This window comes from Lemur catta, chromosome 2 (genome assembly GCF_020740605.2).
Source record: "Lemur catta isolate mLemCat1 chromosome 2, mLemCat1.pri, whole genome shotgun sequence".
Taxonomy (NCBI): domain Eukaryota; kingdom Metazoa; phylum Chordata; class Mammalia; order Primates; family Lemuridae; genus Lemur; species Lemur catta.
The window spans coordinates 91,915,995-91,926,984 of NC_059129.1; the positions used below are offsets into that span (position 1 = coordinate 91,915,995).

Here is a 10,990-nt window from a genome sequence, read left to right on the forward strand (position 1 = left end):
GAGTGAGACTCTGTCTCAAAAAAAGAAAAAAAAAGAATGTTGTTTTGAGGCTTAGAATCTTTTAAAAATCTTCTATCTGTCCTTTTACTATTCCTCCAGAAGCATCAGGGCCAGCAACAAAAGAAAAAGATGTAACCAAAAAATAAGAGGAGAAAAGGTACTTGTTTGCTTTAGTGATGTTATAGTATTTTTGGGATATTTGTAAAGCAAAATGTAGTATCCCTCTCTCTCCCTTTCTCTATTTTTCTCCTTCTTTCCTTTTGTGACACACATTTTAAGTGGCTCTTCAACATTTCTAAGCTCCCTATCTGAACCAATAGGATCAGTTCTGGACCAGTACCAGGAGCAGGAAGGCTGCTACAGAAATGATTGAATAAATGAACGGTTAATGGCCTAAGGAGCAATAAATAGAGGCAATCAGAGTTGAATACTCAATGGCTCTATGCAAGGGTCTTCCCACACTAAAAATAATGTAAATAACAAATAATAGGAGCCCATTTGTATTGTTTCTTACATGAGTAATTAAAAAGCAGCATGTTTATATATACTCACCAACCCAGATAAAGACCTGTCAAACCATAACATCATATATTGAAAACAAGTTAATTAAAAGAAAAGTAGGCTGGGTGTCGTAGTTTGTCTGTAATTCTGGTACTTTGGGAGGCTGAGGTGGGAAGATTGTTTGAGGCCAGGAGTTCGAGATCAGCCTGGGCAACATAGCAAGATCCTGTTTTTACAAAAAATTAAAAAATAGCACACCTATAGTCCCAGGTACTTGGGAGACTGAGGTGGGAGGATTGCTTGAGCCTAGGAGTTTGGGCTGGCAGTGAGCTATGATCACAACACTGCACTCTAGCCTGGGCAACAAAGGGAGACCTTGTCTCAACAACAACAAAAAAGTAAAATTAGTATATACACAAAAACATGCAAAATATGCTGTTATGTAACAGGTGTCACTGAAAAATTAAAGGGAATTACAGATAATTCTAAAATAAAAATAATAATTTTCAATATATAGTTCAGCTAAAGTATTGGGTGATATATATTATGCTTACTTTGAAATACAGCAAGACATTTACAGAAAAATTGGGTTATGTTGTTATTTCCAATATAAAATATACCAAAGTACACTAAAATGGCAAAATTGCTCAAATATCATTAGCTCTAAATGGAGATTTTACTACCAAACATGCATGTATTAAATTTTATCAATATTTATTCTTCTGGAAATAGAAAAAGGCCTGAAGCTTATTTTAGAAATTGCTATTATTTTTACTCAGTGGCCCCTCTATTTTCCACATGGGGATGTCAATAATCAGTCCTACACATAAATCATTTTAATAGTTTGCTTGCTTTGGAGCCATAAGCAGAGTTCAATGTCACTCAGGTGACTTTCTTCTCTAACCTTTCCAAAAGATATATTCTTTCATGCAACCAAGAAATGTTCCTGCTCAGCAAGACTGTGCTGTTATCCATTTTATCTCAGGGAATATTTCTCAATTCCAGGTACTGGCTTATCCATTTTGACTAAATTCTTGTCTCCAAATTACCTATCTTTACAATGGCTTCCTTGTTGTCTTTTTTTCTCACAGGAAGCAGAGGAGGAAACGATTTTGGTGTTACATCAATACACTGAAAAATTACAACTCATAACTCTGCTCAGGATTCTGTTCTTCTAATTAGTGAGTCCCTGTTCTACAATTCTATTACCATGTGCTCCTAAACCATAGTTCTATTCTTGGGGCACTGAAAGTGGCAGAAAAAAAGGCATGGGGAGTCCATGGAATTAGTGACCCAAATGCTCTGAATTTGAAGCTTTTTTTTTTTATACAGGGACCTAATAAGTGCTTCTGATATTTCATTTCTCCTAACAAGTAATCCACTCCTATCACTCCTGAAGCAGAAGAAATGGACCATCCAATTAAACAACTGGATAGACATTCCTTCTCTCAAACCGTCTTATAGATTGGCCTTTGTCAGAACAAGTAAGATAGAGCAGCTATCAAGCAATGAGTGATGGCTATTTGAGGTACATAAAACCATTCTAACCCTTTAGAATGGTTTCTTGTATATTTTAATTTCTACTCAACAGATTGTCTTTAAGTACAGCCCCAATTTAGGGTGCTTTGAGCTACTTCAGTTCAATCCCTCCGAGTATGGGTACAGAAGCTTCCTCATAACACTACTAATTGTCCAGGGCCCCACTCTCCTTTTCTTGAGATTATGGGTGTTTGAGGGCGTTGAGTAAATATGCAGAAGGGGATGTCCATGCACAAGTATTTGGGGGAAAAGCAAAGCCCTCTGGCACAGACAGGAACCATTTCTGAGTGATGGTGAGATGCTTAACGTCAACAAATTGGTGCCAAGAGGGTTACATCCAGTGCCCAAGGTAGTCTTGGAGTCCTCCAACAGTGCCTTTCATGGTTAGGATGATCGAATCTAGTTTGTCCAGGACATTCCACTGTATGCCTACTGTCCCTATTATCTTAATGTAACTGGTACCCCCTCTCACTTTCAAAAGTGTCCCAGTTTGGGCAATAAATTATATGGTCACCCTGTCTATTTAAGGTCGAACTCTGCCAAATCCACCCACTTTTCTGCAGCAGGCCTCTCTTTTGGGGCAGCTTGTCTTCCATCAGCTGCCTGGATCCCAGTCCTCCTGCCCAACCTATGAACCTTCCTCCTTTCTCTCCTGACTTGGCTAACCCCAAATCTTTTCATCTCCAGGAATTCTTTCTTTCTTCCCTCCTTCGTCACCCAGAAAACTTACTTCCTTTGAACTCCTTCAAAGCCACCCTTCTGTCCATTCCCTGCTTATCTTCTTTCATAATAAAACTTAGACAATGCTGATATTCAACCTGCCCAAAAGACTGGTACATAGTTTGGACAGTCCTGGTGCCACGAGCCATTAAATATTTTTAAAAACCATTCCTGGTCCAGAGGCCATTAGCCCAGGAGTCTCTCAAACTTACTGAACCAGTCTCTCATAGCAGACAGCCCAGAACTCCACAGGTGATTCTCCTGAACAGTGAGCACTGACCAGTCTGGTGGCCTCATGCATCCCAGACACCCTGCACACTATCTCACTTAATTCTCATAGTTTTACAGAAAGGTAACATAGTGTAGCAGTCAGCAGCACAAGGTTCCAAAAATAATCGAACAGGGTTTAAATCTAGGCTTCAACACTAAGTAATTTTTGAAAACTTACTGAAGCTGTTTCAGTTTACATGTAAACCACCTAGATCAGTACTTGGTATAATTATTATTTTTAAAATGTTAGCCATTGTTACCTGTTTAAGTTGAGGACAATTCCAAGATGGCATGGCCAGTGGTGATGCTGACATCTAAACCCAGGCTTTCTGCATCTCAATTCCATGCACTTTCTGTGACACTGCTACCCAAGTGCTGTCCTATACATAATAAAAAGCAGTATAATATGCTAATGAATGATAGGGGAAGTATTATACTTTACCATGTGACACCATATAATACAGTCACACTTACAACTGCCTAACCACACAATATAGATTTATTATAAATAGGGAAGACGGCTCAGAAATAGCAGTACTAGTGATTGAAGTATTGACCTTTATGTGACAAAGGAAAAGTTCTGAGTGACTTACAGGGATTTTAAAATGTAATTTTGTATTGATTAGAGTTATTTCATGTTTTCTTAAAAGAACTACAGTATTGAACCAAAATTAACTAAGTATAATTTATTCACATAATCAAACTGCATTTGAAAAGCTTACAAATTTCCCATCTCAGTCCATTTTTCTCTTCTCAACATTACTATAAATGCCTCCTTCTTCAGCATCTGCTATATCATTTCTGGGAGGAATCTCTGGGAAATAGCGATCTTTACTTTCCTTCAGAAGCACACTGATAACTCCAATATTCCTACAACTTGTACCTTCTGCCTTTTTGAGATGTGCTCCTTTTTGGCATAACAAAAAACAAAAACAAAAACAACCACTAGGACACTGAAAAACTAAATTTTGGGCCTGGCTACATCATAAACTGTATCTGAGGTCAGCTCTCCTCCCCAAGCACATTTCTCAATGGCAAAAAATAATTCATGTTTGCTTAGTCCTTTGTAGCCCTTTATTATTTATCTTCACTATAAGCTTTAAATAAGGCAGTATTATGCTTATTATACAGAAGAAACTCAGGCTCAGAAAAGTTACAGTCTACCCAAGAGCCTACAGATAATAATGTATTAGGCAAAGCTAAACTTATACAATCTCACTCAAGATCCTAGTACTGGTACATATTATACTCCTGAGTGTGCTAAACGGATGAAGCAGCAATTTCCTAAGTCCCTTCCAATGATCACTTTCTATGCTTCTACTTGAGATTTTTTCCTTCTCTCAACTAACATTAAAATCAGAATATATATGTATTTGATCACCAAATTTCTTTACCATGATTCTTCAACTGTTTTTTAAAACGTTCTCGTACTTCTATACTAAATCTAGAGAAAAATAATTTTGTCAAATAGTTCCCACTGTTCCATGCCTCTCTGAAAGATTGTAAACTTACCTATTTGCTGAAATAGGGATTGCTAACATTTTATAAACACGGCTAATTACTTTTTATAATTTTAAAGATAGTTACTCCATACTTAAAACCAATTCAAAACAAAGGAAATCCTTGCTAATTCTTATTCCTTGGAGTAGCAATAAAAATGTATTTTTTACTGATTTTGTATCTAATCCTCCACCTGCCTTTATTTGAGAAATACAATTATTCTACCTCACTGTCAAGCCTCTTTCCCTAAAAGAAAATGTTACAGTCTTAAGAATCAGGAAAGCTCTTACTTTCAATACAATCCAAAGGAAGAATGAACTAACCACCTAAACTGTAAGGTGAAACTTTGAATGTTAAATGATGGATTCAGGACATTTCTCAAGGGGCCATATAACCAACTTAAAAGCTGATATGATTGGCCTAAAATAACACATTATTTTGTTTACAATAAATTTATAGATGTGATTAGACATGCTAACATATACATACAAACTATGCCTAAACCAAATTAAAGCTTACAAGAAAACAAAATATATTCTATGAGCAATCCTGAAAAGCCAGCAGAGCTCAATAAATAGTATGCTTTCACAAGAATGGAGCATTGATTACTTGGTAGTTTATATAATATGCTAAAAATGAGGAAATATACAGGATATCAGGATGGGGAGTACACATAGGAAAAGTAATGTCTTGATTTTCTTCATTTTGAACTTATGGCTTTCTTGTCTTTTCGAGGGAAGACTTTGACTTCAAAAGTAACAAAATATTTGAGAAGGGCATTTACATCTTTCTGTTCTAAATAGTATTCTTGTGCTATTTTCTCAGCAGTCCATGTTTCTGGATAAAGTTTATGATTGTTGAGAAGTGTTAATGCCTCTACAATGGAAATTTTGCCTTTGGGAATGTTCTTAATATCCATATTAATGTGATGGTCTTTCGGCAATCTGAACTCCTTTGGCTCTTGACGTGTTTCAGCAGCTTTTACCTAATATCAAAAAAAAAAAAAAAGGCTTTTAGGATGAGAGAAAATATTTGACATTTACCTTCATGTTTCTCAAATCTACACTATTCTTCTTCAAATAAATACTTCACATGCTTCCCCAAACATTTTCTCATTATAATCGTTTGACTGCACTTTTGCTACATTGTCTTTTCATAACCGCAGCTCTATCATCAAGAAATTTAGGTAGCTCTAGAAAATAATAATCAAATGTATACCATTCACTCACCACATTACTTCATAAATACTAAAAGAACAACAAAAAGAACTGATTGGGTTAAAAACCACACCTGCTTTAGAAGGGCAGGATTGTGGTACTGCCCTGACAGCTATTAACAACTTGATAACATCCATCCTGTTTCCTATTTTTGTATTTTATATTCAATGCCCGCAAACACTTTGAATGAATTCAAATACTATTAGAGATCTCGCCTCTTCTGAGAAAATAATCTAATGCCTCCAATACCCCAAAACAAACAGAACAACTTACGCATACCCATCCTTTCACCTGTCTGTCCCATCCAAGCTTAATCACTGAATTTGTGCTCAGCATTCCATTCTCATTACCTAGGCATGCCTATCATACCTTTTTTCTTTTCCTTTTAACTGTACTCTGCCTACTGCTGTTTTGTCAAAATATGGAAATGCTATAGTCACTACCTTTTTAAAACACTCACCAAACCCAAAACCAACATTTCCTTTTTGACCAGTTTCCCTCTCTTCAGCTAAGGTTTAAAACAGAACGGTATTTGCTATTTCTTTTTTTTTTTTTTTTTTGAGACAGAGTCTCACTTTGTTGCCCGGGCTAGAGTGAGTGCCATGGCGTCAGCCTAGCTCACAGCAACCTCAAACTCCTGGGCTTAAGCGATCCTCCTGCCTCAGCCTCCCGAGTAGCTGGGAAACAGGCATGTGCCACCATGCCCGGCTAATTTTTTGCTATATAAATTTTTAGTTGTCCAGATAATTTCTTTCTATTTTTAGTAGAGACGGGGTCTCGCTCAGGCTGGTCTCGAACTCCTGACCTCGAGCGATCCACCCGCCTCGGCCTCCCAGAGGGCTAGGATTACAGGTGTGAGCCACCGCGCCCGGCCGGTATTTGCTATTTCTAATGACCTCCTAGTTGCTTAATTCAGAGGACACTTTTCAGACCTTATTTGAACTCACAACAGTATTCTACTATATCTGACACTGTTGACCACTCCAACATACCTACTCTCTTTCTCCTTGGTTTCTTTGCCACCCTCCCCTCTCCCAGTTTCCATCTGTTCCTTCATCGTTTTGTGCATCCTTTCCCTTCTCTTGCCCCTTAAATGTTAGTGTGCCACAAGCTGGTACAGGCCCTCTTCTCACTCTACACATTCTTCCAAAGTAATCCCACACACTCCCCTAACTTCCATTACTGCCAACATGTTAATGACTTCCAAATCTGTGATCTCGAACCTAGACCTTTTTCCTGACTTCCATTTCCAAATGCCTAATAGGTATCTCCACTTGGGTGACTTACATACACCTCAAATTCATATGCCTAAAACTGAACCTATCACCAGTTCTATCCCCCTATTTGCAATCTCGATGACCAAAACCACCTACCTTCCGTATCTCAGGCCCCAAACTGGGAATTATATCTGACATATCCCTCTCCCTCATTATATCCAATCAATGAACACATCCTGTTGATACTCCATCCTAAGTTTCTCTCGAACCCATTCACTTCTCCCCCATTACTAAATCATCGTAGTTCAAGCCAATGTCTCCTGCAGGAACTATTGCAAACACCTCCTAGCCGGTCTCTTCTAACTGGATAAAATGCACTTTGTTCCCTCCCAGCCCACTCTGAAATCTGACATCATTTTTTAACATGAAACTCTTCAATGGCTTCCCACTGCTCAGAATAAAACCAAAGTTCCAAAATTCATTGACAAGACAAATAAGGACCTTCATGACCTGGCCCCTATCATCTTCTATCCCAACGCATTTCTCCCAAATCAGCCCTCACACTTTCCCCTAACTGCACGGAACTCTAATCATTCTCCGAAGTCATCACGTACTCTCATATCTTCAGATTGCAACCTCAGCTTAAAACACTCTTTCCAATTTCTTCACTTTTTAAAACTCAAAGCTTCTCTCATCTTCCTATTCCCAGGTAGATCCTTCCACCCCAAACACACCTTTATTCAGATTTCCCTCCTAATTAATATTAAATACTAAAATAAATATTACTTGACCAAAAGAAAACCTTAGGAAATTAAAAACAGAAAAAAGTCCCCAATGTGATAAAAGTATTTTTTTATCAAAAACTAGTATCATTTTATTATAATTAATGTATCTAGTAAAACTAGTATCATTTTGTTATAATTAATTAATTATAATATACTATAATTAAACACTAGAGACATATAAGGAAGGAACAGGTGAGATTGCCCACTTTTACTATGTTAACGTTACAGACAACACAATAAAACAAGTATAAATATTAGAAAGCAAGAGAAATTATAATTCCATACAGATAAGAAAATATCTTTATAAAAATAAGAGAATCAACTCCAAACTAATGGAATTAATAACCTAGCAATGTGAGTAGCTACAACAGAAAGATCATTCACAGATATACAATAGTCCCCCTTTATCTGCAGTTTCAGTTACCTGTGGTCAACTGCGGCCTGAAAATATTAAATGACAAATTCCAGAAATAAACAAGTCATAAATTTTAAATTGTATGCCATTCTGAGCAGCATGATGATATCTCTCACCATCCTACCTGGGATGTGAATCCTCCCTTTGTCTAGTATATTTATGTTGTAGATGCTACCTGCCCATAAGTCACTTAGTAGCTGTCTTGGTTATCACACTGACTATTGACTTAATAATGGCCCCAAAGGGCAAGAGCAGTGATGCTGGCAATTTGGATATGCCAAAGGGAGACCATAAAGTGGTTCCTTTAAGTGAAAAAGTGAAAGTTCTTAATTTAATAAGGGAAAAAAAAAGCATATGCTGAAGTTGCTAAGCTCTATGGTAAGAATGAATCTTCTATGTGTGAAACCGTTATAATTGTTCTATTTTTTTTATTATTGTTGTTAATTTCTTATTGTGCCTGATAAATTAGACTTTATCCATAGGTATGTATGTATAGGAAAAACCAGTATTCTACATACAGAGTTTGATACTACCCACGGTTTCAGATATCCACTGGAGGACTTGGAACATATCCCCCTTGGATAAGGTGGGGAGTATTGCATCAGCAAAACAGTTACAAAATTGAGAGTGAAAAAAGATCCCACTCATAGTGACAACCTTCCCTCTATCCCTCAAAGACCTGATAATTAAAAGATGTTCATTCTCTGCAAATTAATCTATAAATTCCAATTCAATTATACTCAAAACCCAAATAGGACTTATTAAAGAATCTCAGAATTTGATTCCAAAAAAATAAATGTGAGACAAGAAACTTCTGAAAAGAATGAGAGATCATAACATATCAAGATATACCATAAAGCTCTATTAATTAATACATTGTGGTTCTACTGCAAAAATAGAAAAATAAGTAAATAGAACTGATGATTCCATAAAGAAACCTGTATGTGTATGTGCAGTTGCATTTTAAGTGAAAAAAGGTCTGGGTTATCTGATAAATTATATTTAGACAACTGGCCATCCATTGAAAAGAGATTAAACTGGTCTTTTTCACATACTGAACACCATCCCTCACTGTATACAAAGCACTTGCGCCTGGCACTTACATATTGCAACATATGGATTTACATATAGGTTCCCACTCCTAATGTATTCTATGATCCTCCTCCTAATTTTACATGTCCTATCTAAATATATTCTTAAGAGCAAACAAACAAACAAAAAAACCCCAAACCCACCAACATTAAAAGAAGTCCTTGAGATTAGAACACACCTGAATCTACAGAATGAGAAAACAGTACTACAGCTCTCCTTTTGTTGCTGAAATGACAGCCACTGCAAGAATTACCTAACCAAATCTTGCAAATTCTGAAATACTAAACAATTCACACAGTTGCATATAATCAATACTTTCACAAGTCTTTAAGAATTCTGGTAAATATCCAATAAACCAACACATGTGGGTCTTGTTATCTTACCACTGCGCTTAAAACTTTGCTAAGGCATCATACTCTGGTCACAAATACACTGACATTTTACACTTGCAGAGCACTCTTTTTACTACTTGCCACACTTTTCTTGATCATTGTCCTGGAGCCCAAAAATAAGTAAATTATTTATTTACTTAATTAAAACACACATTACCTGCACGGAAGGCACAGGATCTTTGGAATCTACATACACATCTTTTAGTAATGACAGCAGCTTGCCATCTTTTCTAGTAATTTCTTCCTTAATTTCTGGATGGCCTAAGGAAAGAAACAAAAATACCACAATGTTAAAACCAACGAAAATTTCCTCTAAGGTTCTACACAAGGCAGCTACTTTAATTATCTTTTAATAAACATAATCATTTAGAGAACTTGGACTTTAACTATAAATCAAAATATTTATACTAGGTCTAGCTCAGGGTTCAGTATTCTGTGCAGACACCTAGAGAAAACTTTGCTGCACATGATCCCTTCGGATTTGAGTCCTTGTGTCAAGTCGCCAAGCATTATAGACAAAAGCCGGAGAGAGCCGGGGTGGCCGGGGGCAAAGGCCGCCGGCTCCGGGACTAGAAAGTAGGCGGAGCCGACAACCCCACTGCGGGCGCCGAGGGGACATTCTCAATGTCACCGGCCAGGCGGCTCCACCTTCCCGCGCTCTGCTGGCCCGAGCCTCCACGGCCGAGCAGGGTGACGTGGGTCCCCCGGCCCCCAGGCCGAGGTGGTCCAAGCGCGCGGAGCCGCCCGGCCGGCACAGCGCGTCCGCGCCCCCGCACCCCGAAACGCCCCTCCACCACTCACTGCTGATGTGCTCGCGCAGGAGGCTCTTGGTGGAAGGGTGCCTGGGCGCAGCATAGGGCTTCATTTTGCTGATTTCTTTTTGCGCTCGGTTCTCTAGGTTGAAATTCCTGATCGCGCGAATCACCAAACCCCCCATCTTATCATAACGCAGGTTCACGCCGCACGTGGGAAAACACTGGCACGGGTGCCTTCCAGGAAGCACGGAGCATGCGCACGTCTGGGCTTCACGAGCGCCGCTCGCCCCCTAGCGGTCGGGAGGCCACACACCGCATCTCAGCCCAGAGTGTATCGGGGGAGCCCCTCCCTCCGGGGAGGGTGACGTGCTCCCACGTGGGGTCGCTTCCTGCGGGAGGGGGCGGGGCGTAAGCCCCAGACCCCGGATGGTTCTCAGCTCAGGAGACGTGTGCAGTTGGCGGGAGACTTTAAAACTGTTCCGCCGGGCGTCAGCCCGGACTTTGTGACTGAACTCTGAGTGTCGGAGTGAGGCCCGGCGTTGCTTCCCACGGGTCAGTGCAGCCAGCGACAAAGCCGATAAAAATGG

The 10,990-nt window shown here is 38.9% G+C and overlaps 1 protein-coding gene across 1 annotated transcript; it reads right to left on the reverse strand.

Moving 5' to 3' along the window:
• Positions 1–3,701: 3,701 nt before the first annotated feature.
• NDUFAF4 (NADH:ubiquinone oxidoreductase complex assembly factor 4) lies at positions 3,702–10,643 on the reverse strand. The gene is made up of 3 exons (XM_045544045.1): positions 10,450–10,643; positions 9,806–9,909; positions 3,702–5,515 (listed from the first exon to the last, which is right to left on the reverse strand). Exons 1-3 carry the CDS (start codon positions 10,583–10,585, stop codon positions 5,231–5,233), a joined length of 525 nt encoding a protein of 174 aa, XP_045400001.1. The 5' UTR covers positions 10,586–10,643; the 3' UTR covers positions 3,702–5,230.
• Positions 10,644–10,990: the final 347 nt, after the last annotated feature.